This window comes from Eretmochelys imbricata, chromosome 1 (genome assembly GCF_965152235.1).
Source record: "Eretmochelys imbricata isolate rEreImb1 chromosome 1, rEreImb1.hap1, whole genome shotgun sequence".
Taxonomy (NCBI): Eukaryota; Metazoa; Chordata; order Testudines; family Cheloniidae; genus Eretmochelys; species Eretmochelys imbricata.
The window spans coordinates 259,615,914-259,640,321 of record NC_135572.1 but is presented as its reverse complement, the minus strand read 5'-3'; the positions used below and the strand labels follow the sequence as shown (position 1 = coordinate 259,640,321).

The following is a 24,408-nucleotide window of genomic DNA, read 5'->3' as shown; positions in this document are numbered from 1 at the left end:
ATTTGCTGTGTAGACATTCCGGTTAGGGCTGGAGCCTGGGCTCTGGGACTTTTCTTTTTACTCTGGGCCCTACACTAACAGACACAGTAGTTATCTAGTCAGAATGATGTTTAAAGTGGATCTGAATCTGATTCCTACATAATCTTAAATATTTTCAGATTGTGGATTTTTTTTTCAAGACAGTGATTGTGTCTTCATATGTATGTAGATAGCTGCTATTACGTTTGTGAACAATTCCAGAATAGAAATACATGTTGAGGAGGAGGGTTTTGTCTGTTTAGATAATTATGCAAGGAAGGCAGACATGAAAAAGCAATTAACATAAGGCAATCTAAGTCTGATCCAAAGCCCAGTGAAGTCAATGGAAGCCTTTCCATTGACTTCAACGGGCTATGGATTAGGCCTTGTTGGAAACCATATGAAATTAACCCACCCCAAAGGCCTTTTACAGAGAGTATACCACTATCAGTTAGCTCTGATTGTAATACAAATAACGTTTTAGAAGACAACAGGTTATACACAGGGGAGGAGGGTGCAGCTATGCTTACTTTTGTCACACTGAGGACCATATTTATCAGGGTCTGAACAGAACTGACAGTGGGATCCTTGAAATCCATCAGTACAAATACAAGTTCCATTTCCTTTCATTCCCTCCACACACTGCAACAAAGAAGATATAGGATTTATATGGGAATGTTAAAATAATCCTTTTTTGTTACTCCCTGCAGGAAAACTTGTATAACTAACCTGGGCCTGTCTATACCATGATTGTAGCAGCGCCCTCTTTAGATGTAAGAAGAATCTCAACCTAATGATAAATATTTTTTCCAGTGGAAACTTTCCTCCAGCTTGTGTTTCTTCTCCGCTCCCATATGCCCATAATTCCATTCTCCTTCTCAATTGTAACTTTAAAATTATTATTTTGTTGTTGTTTTTTCCCCAGACAATCCTGGGCACCAGAGTGGGTCACTTAAAATCCCAACCATGCCCAATACAGTGTATTAAAACCACAGAATTGGATGTTTTAGACAACTGGAGGGTTCCACCATCTTTCCCCTCTTATATCAGTGCACGACTCCCATATTGCCAACATAGATTAGCAGAGTGTGAACCTCCTGCAATATTTTCCACATTTGTTGTGTGCTAAAGGATCAAGGGAGTCTGGATGCTACCAAGCCCAGCCTGTCTCTACCCCCACATAAAAGTGCAAGATGCTGCTGGTTGCTCCATTTACCTGTCCATTTCCTGAGCAGGGTTTGGCAAATCCGCCTGGACACTGATTGCAGTCTGGCCCATAGAAGCCTTTGCAACACTTAGGTTCCTGTGAAGTAAAGCACATACTGCTGCATGGCATGTAAAGTAACACTTTATTCCTCCATCTGAAGACCTGAGGGACAGACCAATCATTCAGGGCTAGACGGTGCAGCTCTGCACTGCGGTTGACCTGGAGTGACACTGTCCCAGCGTCAGCTGCAACCTGTCTCCCAAAGCTTCTTGGTGTGTGATGGACTGCACAAACTGCTATACTCCTCTAAGCTTTATGGCCATGTGGAGAAGGAGCTCTGACACAGACAACTGAGGCTCTGGGGCTCTGGGGTGCCTGCACTCCTGAGATCAGGGACTGCAATTCTGCCCAGCCTATAGGTGGGCCATACACAGGGGTAGTCGCCTTACTTCCTCTTCACCTGCTTCACCCACAGACCTGCACCCAGATTTGGTCTAGCTACAACCTAGCCCTAAATAATTATTTCCTGTATCAAAATTTTTATTCAGGAATTGGGCTGCTATGCAGATTCATGAATATAAAAGCATGGAAACTGGCTAATTCACAGGGAAGCATGGGTCCAAAGGCCTCTCTTGTCTTAGAGATTTGCAGACCTTTTGCACCTAATATGTGTTATGAAACCCAGAAACCTAATTAGAAGGACAGGAAAAAGGAATGTGGAAAATTAATGGTAATGAGTTGTGACTGACAATTTTTGTAAGGATTAGACATACCACAGGAGGCAAAATGTAGTAAAATCTTTGCAAGCATTTGGCTGTTCATTGCCACTGAGCAGCACATGAAGTCTTGGAAGAATAATGTATCCTACTAGTGTTGCTAATTGTCAAACTGTGCAGTCCTTCATAGAGACAGCCATAAGAATCAGTGAAAAGTGTTTGGGAGGTGTTGAGATTAAAAAGAGAGAGAACCTGAGTTATATAATATAAGAAAGTTCTAAACAGAAATGTGTGGCAGCTACAAAGCCTCACCAGGAGAGCTGAGGTAAACACGAAGAATGAAGAAGAGCTATTTCAGGTAGTACAAAGGGTAGTATATCAGAGAAGCTAAGTGTCTCTGGTTGGTACTCTTGCTCAAAGAACTATGTTAAGAGGACCTTTAGATGCTGCACACATCCAAAAGTAAAATTAGCAAAAACCAACAGCAATATTTGGGCTGATTTCTATATAAGCCTTGTACAGTTTCTTACCTTTATTGTTACATTGCAGTACCTAGCACAGCCAGTTGTTGGATAGGACAGGGCTTCATAAATACATCTACGTCTTGAAAAAGCCTAGAACATAAATAAAACATAAACATATTTCCAGGTAGACATTCAATACTGCACTACAATCAAAATGTTAGGGAACAATTTAATTGAAGAACAGGAAATATCATCACATTGTTTGTTTTATTTTTTTCTATTGATACTTAAAAGGATATTTTGAGTTTTACTATAATGTGTATCTTCCTGAGTTTTTAATCTGTGGTTGGATCTTTACTATATTGTACATGGGATAGAGTGTTAAATATAAGTGAATTCTGATCTATGGACAACAAAATCTCTTGACAGCAACATGTGAGTTTTGTATATGGAAAAATACACCACCAGAAATGAAGATTAGTGCTTTTAAAGACAAAACAGATGAAGGCTTTCTACTGGTTCCAAAGCATGTGTACATGCATTATTATTATTATTATTTATTATTGATAATCGTAATAATCATGTTTATTATGGCAGTGTCTAAGGGCCAACCAAGAGAGAGATCTCGTGCTAGGCACCGTACAAACACACAATAATAGAAGATCCCTGCCCCAAAGAGTTTTCAGTTTAATTTGACAAGACAGACATAAAGTGGGGGAAGGGGTAGAGCACAGGGTGAACAATATAATGACAGAAAATGTCATGTTAGTTCCCTGATTTTTTTTTTTGGCGGGGGCGGGGATGGGTTTACTTTGGAGGGGATCAGCTAAATGGGAAGGGAAGAGGTGTGAGAGGGACAGGGCTGGGGAGAAGAGTCCAAGAGAGGCAGGTGTGGACTGAAGCTGAGGTGGAGAGACTGATGAAGGAAGAGGATTGGTTCCAACAGCCAGTCATCATGGGGCAGAGAACATCCAGTCAAAACTAGAAAGTTCTCTGAGTGTCCAGAGGTCCCTGCTTTGGTGCCTTCTGCCCCTACTAGCTGGAGTCTCTGATAAGAAGGGAGGTACCACATTGGTCCTAGTGCCCCCACAGTGTGTGTGTGGGTTTCCTCTGTACAGTTCTGGGTCCAGGAGATTGCGGGGCCTCATTTTACCCCCTTCCCCCTCCGGCTGTAGTTCCTGCTTTGGGTCCTTCTGCTCCTACTACTGGCTGGAGTCTCAGTTCCTTGGTACATCCTTCCCACCCAACTCCCAACCTCTCAGGTCATGTTGTGACATGAACAAGTGAAGGGTAGGAAACAGCACAGGCTAGGACAGTGTTTGACTGCATGTATTGCACATGGCATTAATTCTTTGGAGAGAAGCAAAGCATTATTTTTGTGACTGAGAAGAAAGTTTTAACAGGTCTGGATATAGTGTAGTCTTAACCCTCCTGTATTTTTCACATACAAATTCTCAAAGCAGAGTCTACAGCAACTGTCCTCCCTTACTCCTTCCCTCCTCTAAAAGACAAAATAAAAACACCCCCCTCCTACATGGAATGCTACCCCAAGCAGAGCTTCCGATACCCAAGATAGAAGAGTGGGAGATTCCATGAAATCTCCTAGGGCCTTTGCTATACCAATTTAATTAACCTGGGAGTTGCCCAAGTACTGCTGTGACAAGTATTAGTACAGAACTCTGAGACAGCTGACTCCCATAAAGCCCTAGTAAGCTGAATATTACTGATTTCCCAAAATGCTGAGTAGAAGAACTCAGTTATTGTTTGTACTGGGGAAAATCAATACAAAACATTGAATTTAAGTTTAAACAATACTATAGCCTGTTTGGCAGTATTTGTATAGGAAGGTCACTTACAATGGGCTTCGAGTCCCCTGGACAAGTGCTCCTGTAGAATACTGAACATTTTACACAGGTACCCTGAATGGAGACAGGACAGTAGTCACATTTTAGGAAGGCTATAGCGATGTCTGATAAACTTTATTCAATTATGTCATGATTTACAGAACACAGTAACAGCACCTGAACTGCGAATCCTCCCTCATCAAATCTCTAATGAACATTAATTTTTATCTTTTCAACCTTCCCCCTGCCTCCTTTCCCCGTCATCTTGCCCTTTCCCCATTCCTTTCTTTCCTGACCACTTTCTCTTGGAGAACTGGCACCTCCCTAAACTGGAGCGGTGAGCGACTGTTTCAGCAAATTCTCACACACACACACACACACAATGGGGCAGATTCTCAACCGGTGTTGATCTGCATAACTCATTGAAGCCAACGCCGACTTAATCCAACTGAGGATCTGGCCTAATTTGCATATTTCAATATTTATGAGTTGTTTTATGTAACTCATAGGAAGACAACCTTAGCAAACTAACTTGAGATCTATTTCATGCATATCCAGTGTGAAGAGAAAAAATATTTTCTCTGTATCCATATAATAAATCTTACATTGAGCCATAATCCAGCAATGATCATCACTCTTTTCTTATCACGTTTTAGCTCATTGTCACAAATGGTTAGTTTAGCATTGCCTGGCAAAGACAGAGACTAACAGCTACAGTAGTGAGATGATTTAGAATCAACTGGCAGGTTTCAAGATGAGGAGTCATAAAAACTCAGCATCTACTAATGACGGTAGCTGTGTGAATAACTGAGTTTTTGGTTTGCTGACTGAACCCAAAATAATAATTATAATTAATAATAAAAACATTTTGGGTTGATCTAAAAAATTGTTTGATTTTTTTTGTTGGACTAGAAAAGTTTAAAAAATTTTGTTTTGGGTTGAACAAAATATTTTGTTTTCGAGGGTTTCTTACCTTTTTAAAATTAAAATTAAGTAAAATTCAAAACAAAAGGTCATTTCAAATTGAAAAACGGAAACTTTTTTGGAAAATGTAGAAATGTTTCTATCTTTTCAGAATTATTATTTTTTAAACCAAAATAACTTGGATAACCAGATGTTTCAGTTGACACTGACTCTGCATTTTTTGTTGAAAAAGTTTTGTCTGAAAATTTTCTCCCAGCTTTAGTAAGTATAAGTAAGTACCATCATCCTCACTATAGTGAGGATATAGAGTTTGTCAAGGCTTGAAAAGGGTTCCCTGGTTCCCACTTGCGTTAGACTATTCATGACTGATGATGTTACCCCAGTCTCAGAAAGAAATTAGAATAATCTCTGAATGATGGTCCAAGATGTTTCATGTTTTCCATAATGTTTAAGAGCTTGATCTAAAGTAATTATGTCCACAGACTTCCAGTGGGAATTTTATTTGTGAAAGAACTGAGAATCAAGCCTTAAAATGTTCCATGTTTTGGATTTCCACATCTCCAGTGTTATACAATGCACACAGGAACACAGGACCAGATTTACAAAGATATTTAGGATGCAGATAAGTGTCTAGTGTAATCTTTTTTTTTTTAAAAGCTCCTAAGTGATTTAGATACCCAATTCACATTGAAAATCAGTGGGAGTTAGGCACCTTATCTGCTTAGGAACTTTTGTAAATCCCACTAACCCTTTGCCTTTGTAAATCTGGCCCATAGTTATTTAGAACACAATTCTTTCTAATGGTACCAATATTTCAACTATTCAATGTCATACAATTCACCTATTTGCTCATTTCCCAGATAGGGCTTTGTCTTTGTTACAAGTCCAGACTTGGCTAATGTGGCCTCCCTTGATGCTGACAGTGCTGTTAATTTGCACAACCTTCATGCTTCCTGAAATTCATGAAAGAACAGTTCCATGATTCATTTTGGCTCTCATGATATTAAAGTATGCCAGTTAGTGACTGGAATAGCACTGGAATGTCACCGTGGGTATGTATTCCAGGCTTTAAAATATTCAGATAACCAAGTGTGAATTCTGATGTGGTTCTAGAACTGGACAAAAATTATTTTTTTGAAAATGCAGATTTGGGTTGACCCAAGCATTTCAGGAATTCACGTCAAATTTGGCAAATTGTTTCAGGCAGCGAAACAAACAGAAATTCTGAAAAGGTGTAAACATTTCATGTAGACATTTTTTAAATTAACCGTTTTGAAGTTAGAGGAGTCCATGGTAGACCCAAATACAGAAAACAGATATTCTGATACCCAGTCCAGAACGCAAATATCAGATGTAACAAAAGGTCGGAAGCTTTATTTTTGGTTACTTTTGTTTTAAATCCAGAAAACTTAGTCACATAGATCCCCACCTTTATATTACTTATCGTTGTTGCAATGTGTGTTAATCAATGCGGGAAATGAATCCTACTCAGGTGAAAAGGTTTTGTTTAAGGAATTTGAAATACTAATGTATTTTAGGTGTTGCTCAATTTCCATGCCAGGAACTGTTGTGTGACATTGTGCCTGGTTTATGATTATACTGCACACATGGCACTTAGTTGTTATTACCATGGTTAATGGCTTTTTATCATCACCTCTTTCATTTCATTTCATTATAAATGGATGCTGTCCAGTACAGCTGAGGTTTTGCTTCAGAGTTGTGTTTTTGGATGGTTGTAAGTGAAGATTGTAATTGTTTTGCCATATTGTATCACTGTGTCAGAAATGTCTTTGGCCCAGATATGTACTTGAGTGTGATCCAAGAATAGATGATCAGAGTAACACCTATAGCAGACAAAAAGCTTTGTTTGACAGTTATTCTTCTCCTTACCAGATTATCACTGCTGCCAAGTGTACAAGCCCTATAATGTGCTACTCAAACTGAGTATGCTGTGGGGAACTCAATTATTTGAAACATGCAATAGTTTTTGTTTCCTAATCTGAAGAAATAAGGTGCAAAATGGAGCACAGACAAGTCCATATGTTGTATTTATTTAACTGTATTTTCTTCATGTGTCATAAAAAGAAAATGATTGATCTTAAATAGTTACCACGGGAACTAGAAGTGGCTACATACTGGTATAAGCACAAGCATATTGTGGAACTCTGGGATGCAGATTGTTTGACTGGGAAGATAACTAATTTTAAAGGGTCGCTATAGAAACTGGATGAGAACTTGAGATGGGACGGGATGTGCTCACCTGAGGTTCTAGCAGGCAATTGACCTGTTTACATACTGTACTGTTGGCAGGGCTGTGTATTGTATCCAAAATGTTACCATACTTTATTGCTCATTTCTCTGATGTTGCAATAAAGAGGAGATTAAAGTACCATGCATGGAGTACGTAGTGGCTACAGTCTTAAACCTTGTTGTACTGGCTTTCCTTACCATTTTAATTTCACTCCTTCCCCCATCACATCTGTGTGGTAGAACAGGAACAATTGAGGGAGGAATAAGAACACCTGCAAGAGTATATATTCGACCATTTTTGGCAACAATATCTGTTTCTTCTGTTTCTTCACCATTCACCAAGATTTGTCCCTGCAAAATAAAAGAATCTGAAATTATCTTTGAAAACTACCACACCACTACCTCATAATGTTCTAATTTCATTATTTTTAGGCTATTGGCTGAACAAGAAGTAGGATTGAGTGGACTTGTAGGCTCTAAAGTTTTACATTGCTTTATTTTTTAATGCAGTTGTTTTTTGTACATAGTTCTACATCTGTAAGTTCAGCTTTCATGATAAAGAGATTGCACTACAGTACTTGTATTAAGTGAATTGAAAAATACTATTTTATTTTTACAGTGTAAATATTTATAATAAAAAGAAATATAAAGTGAGCACTGAACACTTTGTATTCTGTGTTGTAATTGAAATCAACATATTTGAAAATGTGGAAAACATCCAAAAATATTTATATAAATAGCATTCTGTTGTTGTTTAATGGTGCGATTAATCACGATTAATGTTTTTAATCACTTGACAGCCCTATTTCTGATCCGTCCATGGTCATAGTGAAGCAGTGGAAGAACCAGGATTAGAATTCAGGAATTCCATCCATGCTTCTTGACCTTTGAACAGCCCTCTTTGCTAGTCTGCTTTGGTAAATTATTTATACAGATCTAATTTTCATCCATAACACAATTTTGGTTAATGCATGTGAACAACGCAAGGAAGTTTCATATATCAATTAGCTTGACTTACTAAAAGTACCTACAGTATTTTTTCTTTTAAATGTACTGCACACCAAAAGCAAGAGACTAATTTACGGCTCCCTGATTAAAAGGCTGCATCTTGAACTAAGAGTATGAGCCGTCACTATATTTTTTTTAAGGTAGATTAGCGATTAGAAGTTTACATAAGCTGGACTTTTTAATTTTGTTTCCACTTATTTAATTAGCAAAGATCTCAGGATTTGGCCTAAGTTTTCACTCAGTCTTTACTCATGTAAACTCCAGTTGAAATTGATGGGAATCTGCCTGCTGAAATATTGAGAGTGAAAACTAATGGTAGATCTAGGCTAGGGGAGAGGTATGTTTTTAAACATGTTAGCTAACATATTATTAAACAAAATGAGGTGCCTAGTGTAGCCAGGGTTTAGTACCTTCAAAACCGTGTTGACTGGGTTCATCATGACCAGCTAAAACATTTTTAAAAGTGTTAAACCCAGTCTACACTTGGTGCTGCGAGATATTTAAAAATGTTAAATTAAAATATGTTAGTGGACACATTTTAAAAACACCCTTACTTTCCTCGACTGGACAGGGCTGAAGGAGGAGCTCAGGATTTGGCCCAGTCTTAAAAAAAATACTAAAAAAATGTGTAGAGCTTCCTGACAAACCCATCTGAACAATAATTTGTATTTTTTAAGTGTCTTTCATAGTGCTGAGCCCTGAAAGGCTCTGGGAGTGGAATGCTGTGAATTTTCCACTCACTTAGATGGGAAATTCCTTTGATCCCTTCCCAGTTCAACACTACAAAGTTTTGTTGCCATATCTAGGTTGTGGAAAAAATCCACACTTCTGATTGACATAGCTATGGCAGCAAAATTCCCCACATAGACTCAGCTATAAAGGGAAAAGAGCCCATTTGCCAGTATAGTTTGTCCTTCTGGAAGGTGGTTTAACTATACCATGAAAAGAACTCCTTTTGCTGGTGTAAGCTGTCTTCACTAGGAGGCTCTGCTGGTATAGCTATACCGGTATAGCTGCACTGGCAAAGCCTTTCTAGTGTAGATGAGCCTGAGGCTCAACAGGTTTTCACTTGCACCTAAAATAACTGGATGAGTGGATCAGAGAGAAAAGTTCACCAGTAAAAAGTTGACTTCTCCTTGACTTACATTTCTGGTTGTGTTAAAATAGATGAACTGTCTAGCCATGGTCTTGACGTGATCTATGGAGATGAGACTGGCAACCTCCAACTGCAATGAGTAAAAGCGATTTAAAATAAACAAAGGAATGTGTGGTGGGGGTTTTAAGCTGACTGTCATCTGCTCTTCTCAGAAACAGATTGTTGAAAAAATGATGAAAGTGTATCATGAAGAAAGGGGGGTGAAATCCAGCTGGGGGCTGCCCTGATGCAGACCAGTACGGGGGACCCCCATCTGGGACACTATATGCGTGGCCTGTACCGAGCTTATTAAGACTCCTCTCCCCAGCCTGGTACAGAGGAAGCAGGGGCACCAGCAAGACAGGGGATGAGGCACCCTCAAACATGTGTGATGTCATGGGACTCTATGGTCTTCTGTTTTGACTCTGGTGGAAAAAGGGAAGAACCGGGGAACTTGTTTAGATATTGACAAACCCACACCTTCTCAGTTTAAACCAGGCAGGTGTCAATCTTAATAGCATCGGTTCAGAGTCATATGCGCTTATTTTAGTGACAAAGATACGTTTGCCCTTCTTTTTATTCCTGTTAGCACTGCAGAGCCAACACAGCCAAATTGTGTACCATCTCACATATCAGTAGTTTCGCAAGTTCCAGTTGCAAGATGTGATCCTGTCGTTCATTGGATTATATCTTAGCGGCATAAAAGGTGTATTTACATCAAAATACCTATCTTGATTTAAAATCCTAGAGTAGACAAGGCACAAGTAGTTTTTACCTTGATGTAGCTAGTTGAGGTCAATGCTAAGCACCCTATCCTGGGTTGTTGCTGACTAGCTACATCAGATAAAAACTACAGTACTGTGTCTCCATTAGGAGTTTACATTAAGTGGGGTGTTTCTATGTAAAAAAACACGCCTGTTTTGCAGTGAAGACAGTCTTACCCCGTGTGCTACCCAGTTGAATAACACTGAATGGAAACTGTGTTTAGAGCAACCTTTTGCTTTCAGCGATGCAGAATGTTTGAAATCACACTGCATGGCCAGAATGCTGCTTTCCTGGAGATAGCCTGAACAGTGACAGGACAGGACGGGACAGCCAAGCAGTTACACTAACCTGAGCATAAGAAACGATGTGGTATCGAACGAGCTCCAGACGTTTCCATGCACCCTGCACAAATGACCAAAGGACATTTTTAACCCAGTGCAGCCAGCACAAATCTGATCTGCTTTAACACAGCACTGACAAAATAAAGATATTTTTTATCATTTACATGAGTCTTGAAAATGTCTGTATTATTAGTGATGCTCCCCTGAAATCCAAACAGTGCTCTCCTCACTGCATCTAGTCTGTCCTAGAGTCTGTCTCATCTGGTCTGTGTCCTTGTGCATTCACCTGCATTTCCTTTTGGGAGCGACCCTTTTTTTGCTGTGCATTTCCTGCTAGACGTTCCCTAGGATCAGTGCGCAGAGGAAACCATCCTCCCACTCCACCCCCGTGTTGATCTTCCCTTTCTACACAGATGAAGTTGGAAGGATTGGGGAGGTGCTAGTGAGGGACATGTATCATCTCCCAGCTCCAGCAGCAGTAAATCTATCCAAAACGTAATGAAGCCTGAAGCTGCATTAACTCCTATTCAGTGTCACCTCTGTGCTGTGAAAACTCCCTTTAAAGAGTCTCTGGGGTCATCTCCCAGGGAAAGCCTTGTCACTATGGTTTCAATGGAGCCATGTTACCAGGAAATCAGAACAGGAGCAGGGGGCTGTAGCCAGTGTGTTTCTCTGTATGGGACAGAAACTCTGCATCCCAACCCTTGGATGGAAGAATTCAGCAGACTGTACTTTATTTCCACATTTTCAAGAGGATGGGCTGATCTAGCTTTTTCTATCAGGAACTTGTAGGACAGTGAATTTTCCAGCCTTCACTTTGGGAGCAAGTAGAAGGGGAGAAGATGAATTAAGGGGGTGAGGACATTTTTGCCTAAACATGAAGATATTAGCAAAAACCACGAGGAGGATTAGATAAATCTAGTTTCTGAAAATGTTATGTTTTCTTGTTCCTTAGTGTGAAAGTTCCACTTTAAAGCTGCTTAGAAGCATGGAAATTACCATCTAGATCAGATCCAAGGCCCATCTAACCCAGTATCCTATTTCTGATGCCTCAGAAAAAGGCACCAAAGCTGTAAAAGTTACTTACGATATAAAAATCTGTATTAATCTGCATTATCTGAAGAGTTATACCTCTGTAGAAAGCAGGTAGTCCAGTGCTCCATCTTTCATGTTATCCAAAGCATTGTTGTTTGGAACAAAGATTGTGTAAGGTCCACCATCCTGCTCCAAGGCCAGTCCCAGAATAGTTTTCTGTTTTGTTTTATTTTTATTTAAAAAAAAAAAGGGAAATTACATACTAGCTTTATTGTGTATTTAAAAATAACTTTATAGAATTCCACTTCTATATTCTTACCTCTAACATGGATCTAAATCGGCTGTATCTTCTATTGTTTTGCATCACTGTCATTATGGTCTCCTAAAAATGTATTTTTAATTTTTATGTTACATTATCGTTAAATTAGAAATGAAATAATGAATGCATTTAAAATGTATTCATTACATGATCTTAAATGTATTATCAATCGTAAAATATACTTTCATGCTCACAAAATCCTTGTTTACAAATACTTGAATTCTTGAATGAGTCTCAATCATTAAAGACCTGGCCGTATTTGTTGTTTTTATTTGTTGTTTTTATTTATTATTTGTATTGCTGTAGGTCTCAGACACACCAGCTGAGATCAGAGCCCCATTGTACGAGTTACTGTACTTTCACATAGTAAGAGATGGCCCTACCCCGAAGAATTTACATTCCAAATCCACAAGACACACAAAGGATGGTAGTATTGAAGGATTATTATCTGTGTTTCCCAGAAAGGTAGTGAAGTACAGAGAAATTAAGTATCTTGCCCAAGATCACACAGGAACAGGTGTCTTGAGAAGGTATCTGTTGTTAGGCACTGAAAAATGGAGACACCCAAAATTAGTGATCATTTTTCAAAATCATGGCCTTCAGTATTTTGGTTGCTGGTTGAACTTAACTCAGGTCAGGAGTTACCCAAAAGTCACTACCATCTAATGGCCATTCTGGGATATGTGTTGATGGTTTTAGTCCAGTTCCCAGTGGACAGGTGTCCATGTCAAAAACCATCATTACAACTGACCCTTTCATTGATCATCTCAGCAGAGAAGTAAATGTCTGAACTGCATGAAAACTACATTACCCCCTGTTACTTTGGAGGCTGCCCCTGCAAGTAGGATTGCCAACTTTCTACTCACACAAAAGCGAACACCCTTGCTTTGCCACACCGCTCCTCGGAGGCCCTGCCCCTGCTCACTCCATCCCACCTCCCTCTGTCGCTTGCTCTCCCCACCCTCACTCACTTGCTCATTTTCACTGGGTTGGCTCAGGGGACTGGGGTGCAGGAGGGGGTGTGAGGGCTCTGGCTGGGGTGAAGAATCTGGGGTGGGGCTGGGGATGTGGGGTTTGGGGTGCACAAGGGTGCTTCAGGCTGGGATCAAAGAGTTCAGAGGGTGGGAGGGGGATTGGGGCTAGGGCAGGGAGTTGGGCCCGGGAGGGAGTCAGGGGTGCAGGCTGGGGCTGCGGGCTCTGGGGTGGGGCTGGAGATGAGGGCTTTGGGGTGCAGGAGGGTGCTCCAGGCTGGGATCAAGGAGTTCAGAGGGTGGGAGGGGACTTGGGTAGGGAGATGGGGCCCGGGAGGGAGTCAGGGGTGCAGGCTCTGGGCAGCGCTTACCTTAAGCAGCTCCCGGAAGCAGTGGCATGTCCCCACTCTGGCTCCTGCATGGAGGCCCGGCGAGGCGGCTCTGCGCGCTGCCCTGTCCGCAGGTGCCGCCCCCCGCAGCTCCCATTGGCCATGGTTACTAGCCAATGGGAGCTGCGGGGGTGGTGCTTGGGGCGGGGGCAGCATGCAGAGCCCCCTGGCTGCCCCATGTGTAGAACCCAGAGGGGGGACATGCTGGCTGCTTCCTGTGAGCCGCGCAGGGTGGAGACTACCGGGAAGCCTCCCATCCCCTCTGCGTGGCACCGTCAACCAGACAGTCAACTGCCTGGTCAGCGGTGCTGACCAGAGCTGCCAGGATCCCTTTTCGACTGGGTGTTCTGGTTGAAAACTGGACACCTGGTCACCCTACATGCAGGTCAGGGTTGAGGCACATTGGCAGGATAGAGTGAGGAAACTTGTACAGTTGCTCTCCATCAGGCATCTTTCATGAGTACTAAATTCATTTAAAAGTAATATTTTAAAAAAATCCTGCTGATACTTGTATGTATGAGGCCTCACCTCTTTACTGCTCCCAAATGTTGGCTCCACGTTGTCCATGGCTTTGTCAATAATGTGCAAAATTCCATTGGAAGCAATTATATCCCCCTGTAAGAGTTTTCCTTTCTTCTTACTTCCCTGAATCCTAATTTTTAATTGATTGTCCTAAAACAAGCCAGAGAATAGGTGCTGAGTCCTTTTGTCTTGGAGCCGTTGCATTTCTATGGGGACTCTGTATTGCATACAGCATATACCTTTCAGGGTCATCATCTGAAATTTAAATCTATTAGGTGCTTGGGCCTGGTTCAAAGCTCAAAGGAAGTGGAAAGAATCCCAATGACTTCAGCGGACTTTGGATGTGGCCTGTATTGCTTGGTTACAGGATAGCAAAGTTCAGAATAGAAGCAAGGATGGTGAAGAGCATCAGCCTAGTGGTGAGGGGCAGGATTTAACTTTACAATAACACAGCTCTGATAACAGATGCTAATGAAAATCTGTCAGGAAACCACTTAAAGTGTGATTGCAGCTAAATGATAAACTCCAACAGTCCAGAGGGAATATAAACCATTTCCTTATATTATATATAATTAAAACAACAAAATGTTGCTGATCGTGCTTTGTACTGAAATCTGCAGGAAACCTCACAAGCCTCAGACTGCATTTGCGCTTTCCTGTTATAAATGGAATGACTGTTTGTTTAAAAAAAAAAAAAAGTCAGATCTGTTTTCTTAGGCCTGGTCTGCACTAGAAAATTAGATCTGCATAACTGTATCGCTCTGCGGGGGGAAAGGGGTTTGGAACCCCCCCTTCCCCCTGACCAGTGTATTTAAGACAACCAAAGTTTCTGTGTAGAACAGCGCTAGATTGACAGAATAATTTTTCCATTGACCTAGCTACCACCCCGCAGGGAAGTGAATTACCTATGCTGACAAAAGAATCTCTTCTGTCGTAGGTAGTGTCTACACTGACACGCTATAGCTCAGCTGTGCCGCTATAGCGGTTTAAGTGCTGACGTACCCTTAGATGCTACTGATCTACTGAAAGAAATAAGGAGAGCTGGATTTCAATCATACAGGCGTAAGAAATCAAGAGAGATTTGTTTGGCTATGAACAACACTACCTGCTCTTAAAAAGAGTTTTTAAATGTAGTACACATCCATATGAAAATATGAGGCTAAATTATTCATAATGAAACTCCGAATTTACATCACTGGAGTTGCACCAGGGATGCACTTTGCCCCACCTTTTTCAGAATACTCTTGCCGTATTGATTTTATTTATATTGATGACTTATTTTGAATATGTGTTTCGAAAGGGTGACCAAATTGTGGCTCAGTGGACCAGAGGGTCTGTAATTCCACTGTGCTTTCTCTCCTCCATACAGACCTACAGGACTCTGCCTGCAATATTCTATCTCCATCTGAGTGGTCTCCACTCTGTTTTCCTTACTATTTGATTGAGATTCTTGTATCATGCTTATCACTGTGGTGGAGGGTAGTGTGCTGTCTGGGCAAGCCATGTCTCTGTGTTTACAAAGACTTTATTTTAGAGAACATCTTTACTAATAAATAAAAGCTTCTTCGTTACCCGTTAAGTTACACTGGAATTCTAAGAGTGAATTTCTGCCTCTGCCAAAGTCAATTTTTAAGGTCAGGCTTGACAAAGCCCTGGCTGGGATGATTTAATTGGGGATTGGTCCTGCTTTGAGCAGGGGGTTGGACTAGATGACCTCCTGAGGTCCCTTCCAACCCTGATATTCTATGATTCTATGATTCAATGGGACCATTGCTGTTGACTTCAATGGGGCCAGGATTTCATGCTAGCCCTCTGCAATGTTTGGACTCTGGTCATTGTACAGGACTGCATTTCCTAGCCAGAAATCTTACTGCACTCTGCTGTCTCAGATTGAATGGGACTGCCATTCTCCTTGTTAAATAAAAGAAGCAAGAAGTCCCCTGCTGGTGCTACTGTCATAGCAAAATCTAGACACACTCTTACCTTATCACTTTTTAATATCTCCCCTGGCTTTCCAGTCAAGGTGTAAATTGTATCTGTTTTATTCAAGCTATTGGTGTTCAGCTGACCAGCAATTATATGAAGTTTTACAAAGTACTGGGCATTCTCCTTATTGGTCAGGAGGTCCTTTATCTAGAAGAGCAAAAAGACAGTGATTTCTTCTTTACATTACAGGCTTTGTTAAAAAACAAAACACCCCCACCCTCCAGATGAGCTCATGCTCTGTCCATCTATTTTAGCAACAGATGTGTCTGAATCCCATAGGGTTAATTCAGTACATAGTACTTCCTGAAATGAGGAGCCTTCAGGACCTGATCCAAGGCCCACTGAAATCAATGAAAGTCTCTCTGACTCATGCACTTTACACCCATGCTTAGTCTTAAGCATGTGAGTAGTCACACTGACTTCAAAGGAATAGCCTGATGGTCAACACTTTGAAAATCAGGTCACTTATTTAGGCACCTAAATATAGATGCAGAAATAGAGCTGGTTGAAAATTTTTCATTGTTGTTTTTTACAACAGAAACATTTGCAAAGATTTTCATTTCCTTCCAAATTTTGAATTTTTTGATGGAATGAATCAAATTCATTTTTGTTGTTTTGTTTTTCTTTTTGTATTTTGTTTCCCTCCACTTTCTCTGCCTTTGCATCCCAGTCCTATCCCAGTGGGGGGAAAAAAGGGAGAGAAATGTAGGAAGATTCCCCCAAAAATCTGACAATTTTCAGTTTGAAACAAAACAGAAAAAATAGTGTGAAAAATTTCCATAAAAATGAAAAACTTTTTTGTTTTTGGTAGAAATTTCTTCATTGAAAATATTTTGACCAGCCCTGCTTAGAAGCCTAACTTTAGGCATTCATTTTTGAAAATCTTGGCCTTAGAATTTTTTTTTAATTGTATATGTGCAGGGGTAAATGGAAGTAACAAAACCTAAAGATTTAAAGTAACATTGCATTATAGCCAGACTCAAAAAATAAAGAGGAGACTGAAAGAGGAGCTCTGTGTAAGCTCAAGAGCTTGTCTCTCTCACCAACAAAAATTGGTCCAATAAAAGATGTTACCTCACCGATCTTGTCTCAAAACAGACTTTTTTTGGTTTCTCTTTCAAGTGTGAAGGTTTAGTTTTTGACTCCTAGACACATACAATCAGTGTTCTACAGTTTCAAATCATACTAGCTTGAAAAGGTTCTATGGAATCTAAAATATCAACACAAATCTGATTTTGACATTTAAAAAAAAAAAACCCACCAACTAATCTCCCCCCCACACACACACTTACATTAATTCCTTTGAATCCCTTGTTTGTTGGCAGTAAAACAGTAAATGGTCCCAGACTACTTAGAGGCCATTCGTAGACATTTTCTTACAAGAAAAAAACAAATGACAAAATGAATACCATGAGGGACTATGTATTCTATGTTCTGTACAATGTAACGTGTACTGTCAGTGCCAAAAAAAAAAAAAAAAAAAACCAGAATAACAATACCTGTGATTGTTAAAATTTAACAGCTAAATAACTTGGTGATTGACCTGGAATATGAGCAGCAAATTATGGATGAAATCCAAATCATCACTGTACCTACTATATATGGTGAGGTAAGCACATTTAGAACTGTTTTTGGTCATCCAGCTTCCATGGAACAGAACCCAGTGCAAGTCTTGAAAACTGGGTTTCCTCAGCCTTGTATTAGTTTCTGTCCAGGAACAGGCTTGCTATTTGAAATAAATCCGTCCCTCTGGGGAGATGCCAATTAACTGCTGGTAGTGCAAATATCAGAGAACACCTAGCTAGGTAATAAAGGTTAATTTGCTATTCACGGTGACACATCATTTACAAAACAGCAGTTTCATAGCACTGATTCTATCGTTAAGCCCATTAATAGTTTCAATATTAAACCCTGTTTTCAGAGGTTTAAAATTATAACACAGCTGAGTGCAAATATGCAGTTTTGTTCAAACCAAAACAATGTGTGAGTTTGTCATGAATTTGCCAAAAAATTTTGGGGGCTAGATTCACAAGGGGACTTAGGCAACAGTGGAGAAGGAGGAACACCTGTAACCTTTAGCTCAGTGATTGGGGACCTCACCTGGGATTTGGGAGACCTAGATTTGAATTTGGGATGTTGAAGCTGTTTCACTGTATATAAAATACTAGAAAAGACGTTGAGCCACTCTGAGAAGGGTGCTATAGCCTGGTGGTTAGGGCATTCACTTGGGATGGGAGGAGCCCTGGGATAAGTCCCTGTTTCAGAGCAGGAATTCAAACCTGGGTCTGCCACATCCCAGGTGAGTGACTTACCCACTAAGTTAAAGGTTATAAGTGAGGGCACCAACACCTCCTCCAGCTGTTTTGTGAATCTAGCCCTTTAAAAAGGCCGAGAACCAAAACATTTCCAGTTGAATTAAATGTTTGTTCAATGCGAAATATTTGTTTTACCAAAAACTCTGAACAAGTTTGTATTCAATTCGGATCAAAATTATTTTTTTCCTATGTTTTTTTCAGAACTGGCAGTGAACCAAAAAAATCAGTTATTCACCCCACTCCAATTATAACACAACAGTAAAAGTTTACTGACAGAGCACATTTGTCTTTTTGTAGTTTATCACAGGTGCTGTGTACTCTAGAATAAATACACAAAATGTAGTTTAAGATTCTGTAATTTGACTGGAAGATGCAGAATGTGCAGGTTGTCTTTTTATTCTTTAAAAGACATTAACATGCAGTTAATGTGTAAAGCAAAGTAACTTGCGCAGTTAACATGCATATGTTATAGGTTCTCAGTGCTGGCAAAATGAAGGGGATCATTCATGCCCCAGGATTGGTTAAGGGGAAAGATGGCTTGTTGTCCAATGTTACTTTTTGTTTTAAAGCAGTACCAAAAAGCACCAACCAAGATCAGGGCCCCATTATGCTGGGCACTATATAAACACATATGTCTACCCTGCAGCTGGGAGGTGAAATTCCCAGCTCAGGCAGACATACACATTCTAGCCAGCACCCTCAAAATAGCAGTGTGGCTGTGGTGACAGCTCAGGCTAGCTGTCCGTGTACATGTCACGCTGACAGACCCTGGTTGTCATCAGCCAGGTTCAAACCTGGGACCTTTGGAGCTTAACATGTGAACCAAAAGATACTTGTCTTTTAGCCAAGGCTGTAGCAGGCTCATCAATCTCTAGTTGGTCTAGGTGCCACTAGAGAGGGACAGTGTGCCACACGAAACAGGCATGGGTTACATACCAACCTAGGGTCTTGGATGGACTATACTCAGAGAGCTGGCATGGGCTGCTGCCCGTGCTGCCATTAGCTTGAACAAAACAAGCATATATATGTCTACCTGAGCTGGGAATTATACCACCTCCCAGCTGCAGCATAGGCATACCCATATTGACACACAGTCCTGCCCTGACAATCTTAGTCTAATTAGCCAAGACAGACACAGGGCGGGAAGGAAAGCATAGGCACAGAGAGGGGAATGTGACTTGTCCAAGGTTACACAGCAGGTCAGTGGCAGAAGCAGGAATAGGATCAGCTCCCCTGACTGCCAGCCTAGTGCCCTATTCTTTGGACCATACTGAAATTTTGTTGTGCTTGAGTCATGATACAATCTTTGGATTTTTTTTTTTGGAGCACACCCTAGGGTTCTGTTGCCCTCAATAACTGAACAATATCTGTGCCTGCTAGCCTCAAGCCATCTATTTGATGTTACTGACACCTAAAACTGATGTCAGTAATTTCCACTGTCCCTCCAGACACTGACATATCTAAAGGATTATAGGCTAGGTAAAGATTGGACCAAGAGTAGGGGAATATACAGCACAACAAATGAGGTGAAACTCTGGCACATAATCCCGATGCAAAATATTCCTATTTTCACTGTAAAAAGTGGGTCTATTGGCAAAAATTACCACATTTTATCCTTAGCCAAATGTAGGGTCTTCCCATTCTTCTTTAGAGAGGCATTCAGAACCTTGCACAGATTTATTGCAATAACTGGGCAGAGTGAAGAGGATTATGCAAATAATTTATCTCTGTATTTCCTGCTTTTACCGATTTAACTCAGACATGTAACATCATTTTGGGACTATCTGTCTGTAGCTTCAATTTTTTAAGGTTGTGACAGAAGACGGTGTATTTTTGTTGCTCTCCTCATGAGATGCTTTCAATAACTGGCTTCCTCAGCCACCTGAACTTTTTTGGGGTCCAATAAAATGGGATCCAGATGCAAGTTTGGCTTTGTGAAACCAAAAGCATCCTAGATATTTTTCCCCATCAGTTTCCTTTATAAAAGGCAGTTCACAAATAAGTCACATTTCATTTTAAAAAGAAAAGGAGTACTTGTGGCACCTTAGAGACTAACCAATTTATTTGAGCATGAGCTTTCGTGAGCTACAGCTCACTTCATCAGATGCATACCGTGGAAGCTGCAGCAGACTTTATATACACACAGAGATCATAAAACAATACCTCCTCCCACCCCACTGTCCTGCTGGTAATAGCTTATCTAAAGTGATCATCAAGTTGGGCCATTTCCAGCACAAATCCAGGTTTTCTCACCCTCCACCCCCCCACACAAACTCACTCTCCTGCTGGTAATAGCCCATCCAAAGTGACAACTCTACATAATGTGATAATCAAGGTGGGCCATTTCCTGCACAAATCCAGGTTCTCTCACCCCCTCACCCCCCTCCAAAAAACACACACACAAACTCACTATCCTGCTGGTAATAGCTCATCCAAAGTGACCACTCTCCCTACAATGTACATGATAATCAAGGTGGGCCATGTCCAGCACAAATCCAGGCTTTCTCCCCCCCTCCCCTCCCTTTTTTTTTCCCCGGGGACACACACACACACACACACACACACACACACAAACTCACTCTCCTGCTGGCAATAGCTCATCCAAACTGTCCACTCTCCAAGTTTAAATCCAAGTTTAACCAGAACGTCTGGGGGTGGGGGGGGTAGGAAAAAACAAGGGGAAATAGGCTACCTTGCCTAATGACTTAGCCACTCCCAGTCTCTATTTAAGCCTAAATTAATAGTATCCAATTAATTCCAATTCAGCAGTTTCTCGCTGGAGTCTGGATTTGAAGTTTCTTTGTTTTAAGATAGCGACCTTCATGTCTGTGATTGCGTGACCAGAGAGATTGAAGTGTTCTCCGACTGGTTTATGAATGTTATAATTCTTGACATCTGATTTGTGTCCATTTATTCTTTTACGTAGAGACTGTCCAGTTTGACCAATGTAAATGGCAGAGGGGCATTGCTGGCACATGATGGCATATATCACATTGGTGGATGTGCAGGTGAACGAGCCTCTGATAGTGTGGCTGATGTTATTAGGCCCTGTGATGGTGTCCCCTGAATAGATATGTGGGCACAGTTGGCAACGGGCTTTGTTGCAAGGATAAGTTCCTGGGTTAGTGGTTCCGTTGTGTGGTATGTGGTTGCTGGTGAGTATTTGCTTCAGGTTGCGGGGCTGTCTGTAGGCAAGGACTGGCCTGTCTCCCAAGATTTGTGAGAGTGTTGGGTCATCCTTTAGGATAGGTTGTAGATCCTTAATAATGCGTTGGAGGGGTTTTAGTTGGGCGCTGAAGGTGACGGCTAGTGGCGTTCTGTTATTTTCTTTGTTAGGCCTGTCCTGTAGTAGGTAACTTCTGGGAACTCTTCTGGCTCTATCAATCTGTTTCTTCACTTCCGCAGGTGGGTATTGTAGTTGTAAGAAAGCTTGACAGAGATCTTGTAGGTGTTTGTCTCTGTCTGAGGGGTTGGAGCAAATGCGGTTGTATCGCAAAGCTTGGCTGTAGACGATGGATCGTGTGGTGTGGTCAGGGTGAAAGCTGGAGGCATGTAGGTAGGAATAGCAGTCAGTAGGTTTCCTGTATAGGGTGGTGTTTATGTGACCATTGTTTATTAGCACTGTAGTGTCTAGGAAGTGGATCTCTTGTGTGGACTGGACCAGGCTGAGGTTGATGGTGGGATGGAAGTTGTTGAAATCATGGTGGAATTCCTCAAGGGCTTCTTTTCCATGGGTCCAGATGATGAAGATGTCATCAATATAGCGCAAGTAGAGTAAGGGCTTTAGGGGACGAGAGCTGAGGAAGCGTTGTTCTAAATCAGCCATAAAAATATTGGCATACTGTGGGGCCATGCGGGTACCCATAGCAGTGCCGCTGATCTGAAGGTATACATTGTCCCCAAATGTAAAATAGTTATGGTAAGGACAAAGTCACAAAGTTCAGCCACCAGGTTAGCCGTGACATTATCGGGATAGTGTTCTTGACGGCTTGTAGAACGCCACTAGCCGTCACCTTCAGCCCCCAACTAAAACCCCTCCAACGCATTATTAAGGATCTACAACCTATCCTAAAGGATGACCCAACACTCTCACAAATCTTGGGAGACAGGCCAGTCCTTGCCTACAGACAGCCCCGCAACCTGAAGCAAATACTCACCAACAACCACATACCACACAACAGAACCACTAACCCAGGAACTTATCCTTGCAACAAAGCCCGTTGCCAACCGTGCCCACATATCTATTCAGGGGACACCATCACAGGGCCTAATAACATCAGCCACACTATCAGAGGCTCGTTCACCTGCACATCCACCAATGTGATATATGCCATCATGTGCCAGCAATGCCCCTCTGCCATTTACATTGGTCAAACTGGACAGTCTCTACGTAAAAGAATAAATGGACACAAATCAGATGTCAAGAATTATAACATTCATAAACCAGTCGGAGAACACTTCAATCTCTCTGGTCACGCAATCACAGACATGAAGGTCGCTATCTTAAAACAAAAAAACTTCAAATCCAGACTCCAGCGAGAAACTGCTGAATTGGAATTCATTTGCAAATTGGATACTATTAATTTAGGCTTAAATAGAGACTGGGAGTGGCTAAGTCATTAGGCAAGGTAGCCTATTTCCCCTTGTTTTTTCCTATCCCCCCCCACCCCCAGACGTTCTGGTTAAACTTGGATTTAAACTTGGAGAGTGGACAGTTTGGATGAGCTATTGCCAGCAGGAGAGTGAGTTTGTGTGTGTGTGTGTGTGTGTCCCCGGGAAAAAAAAATAAAAAAGGGGGTGGGGTGGGGTGAGAAAGCCTGGATTTGTGCTGGACATGGCCCACCTTGATTACCATGTACATTGTAGGGAGAGTGGTCACTTTGGATGAGCTATTACCAGCAGGAGAGTGAGTTTGTGTGTGTATGGGGGTGTGGGGGTGAGAAAACCTGGATTTGTGCTGGAAATGGCCCACCTTGATTATCATGCACATTGTAGGGAGAGTGGAAATGGCCCACCTTGATTATCATGCACATTGTAGGGAGAGTGGTCACTTTGGATGAGCTATTACCGGCAGGATAGTGAGTTTGTGTGTGTGTTTTTTGGAGGGGGGTGAGGGGGTGAGAGAACCTGGATTTGTGCAGGAAATGGCCCACCTTGATTATCACACTGTGTAGAGAGTTGTCACTTTGGATGGGCTATTACCAGCAGGAGAGTGAGTTTGTGTGTGGGGGGGTGGAGGGTGAGAAAACCTGGATTTGTGCTGGAAATGGCCCAACTTGATGATCACTTTAGATAAGCTATTACCAGCAGGACAGTGGGGTGGGAGGAGGTATTGTTTTATGATCTCTGTGTGTATATAAAGTCTGCTGCAGTTTCCACGGTATGCATCCGATGAAGTGAGCTGTAGCTCACGAAAGCTCATGCTCAAATAAATTGGTTAGTCTCTAAGGTGCCACAAGTACTCCTTTTCTTTTTGCGAATACAGACTAACACAGCTGTTACTCTGAAACATTTCATTTTATTCACCAAACACAGCTCTGTACTCCATATGAAGAATCTGCCCTAGCTTCCAAATTCTTTGCTTTCTTCTCTCCAGCAGTTCCCGGCACTGTGACCATCCTTCCTGTTTTCCTCCACTTCCAACTAGGCCTCTTCCCCTCATTCCTCTTTTAGTAACAGTATTAAAAACATCAGAAATGCCAAAATTCCAGCAGCACATCTGCTTTATAATGGCCAAAGCTGTAGCTCACTTGTGGGATTGTATATCTTTTCCTGCACAAAATATCAAGCTGCCTTGGCAAGGGGTTGGAAATTATGACCGAATGTGGTGGTAGGTCTTTGTTCTGTCTGTAACATATGTCATTTCATCTGGCTTGTGCCATCAGCATAACGTATGATTTGACACTATGCAGTACGACAACAGCTATTTTGTACAGTGGTAGCAAAGTAAATGTTGAGTTAAAAGTAGATACAGCAAGATGCTGGAAGTCAGGATTCAATGTATATTTAGCTATATCTTTGACACCACTGTATGACGTTAAGAAAATCACTTTACTTCTTTGTGCTTCATTTTATGCCTCTGTGGAATGAGGATACCTACCTCATAGGGGGATTATATTCATTTAATATTTATAAAATGCTTTCAGTAGGAGGTGCTATGGAAATGCTAAGTGTCATCTTATCTACAAAATCTCTGTGT

The 24,408-nt window shown here is 41.3% G+C and overlaps 1 protein-coding gene across 1 annotated transcript in view; it reads right to left on the bottom strand.

Annotated features, from left to right (window-relative positions):
- The window catches only part of STAB2 (stabilin 2), a 138,849-nt gene that overhangs the window by 87,291 nt on the left and 27,150 nt on the right, over positions 1-24,408 (bottom strand). The window contains exons 11-22 of the mRNA XM_077828508.1: positions 17,187-17,269; positions 15,892-16,041; positions 13,915-14,058; positions 12,027-12,089; positions 11,804-11,923; positions 10,680-10,733; positions 9,577-9,657; positions 7,622-7,774; positions 4,262-4,324; positions 2,472-2,555; positions 1,235-1,321; positions 549-660 (exon numbers count right to left, since the gene is read on the bottom strand). Of these exons, the coding sequence (XP_077684634.1) occupies positions 549-660; positions 1,235-1,321; positions 2,472-2,555; positions 4,262-4,324; positions 7,622-7,774; positions 9,577-9,657; positions 10,680-10,733; positions 11,804-11,923; positions 12,027-12,089; positions 13,915-14,058; positions 15,892-16,041; positions 17,187-17,269 (1,194 nt within the window). The remainder of the gene's footprint in view (positions 1-548; positions 661-1,234; positions 1,322-2,471; positions 2,556-4,261; positions 4,325-7,621; positions 7,775-9,576; positions 9,658-10,679; positions 10,734-11,803; positions 11,924-12,026; positions 12,090-13,914; positions 14,059-15,891; positions 16,042-17,186; positions 17,270-24,408) is intronic.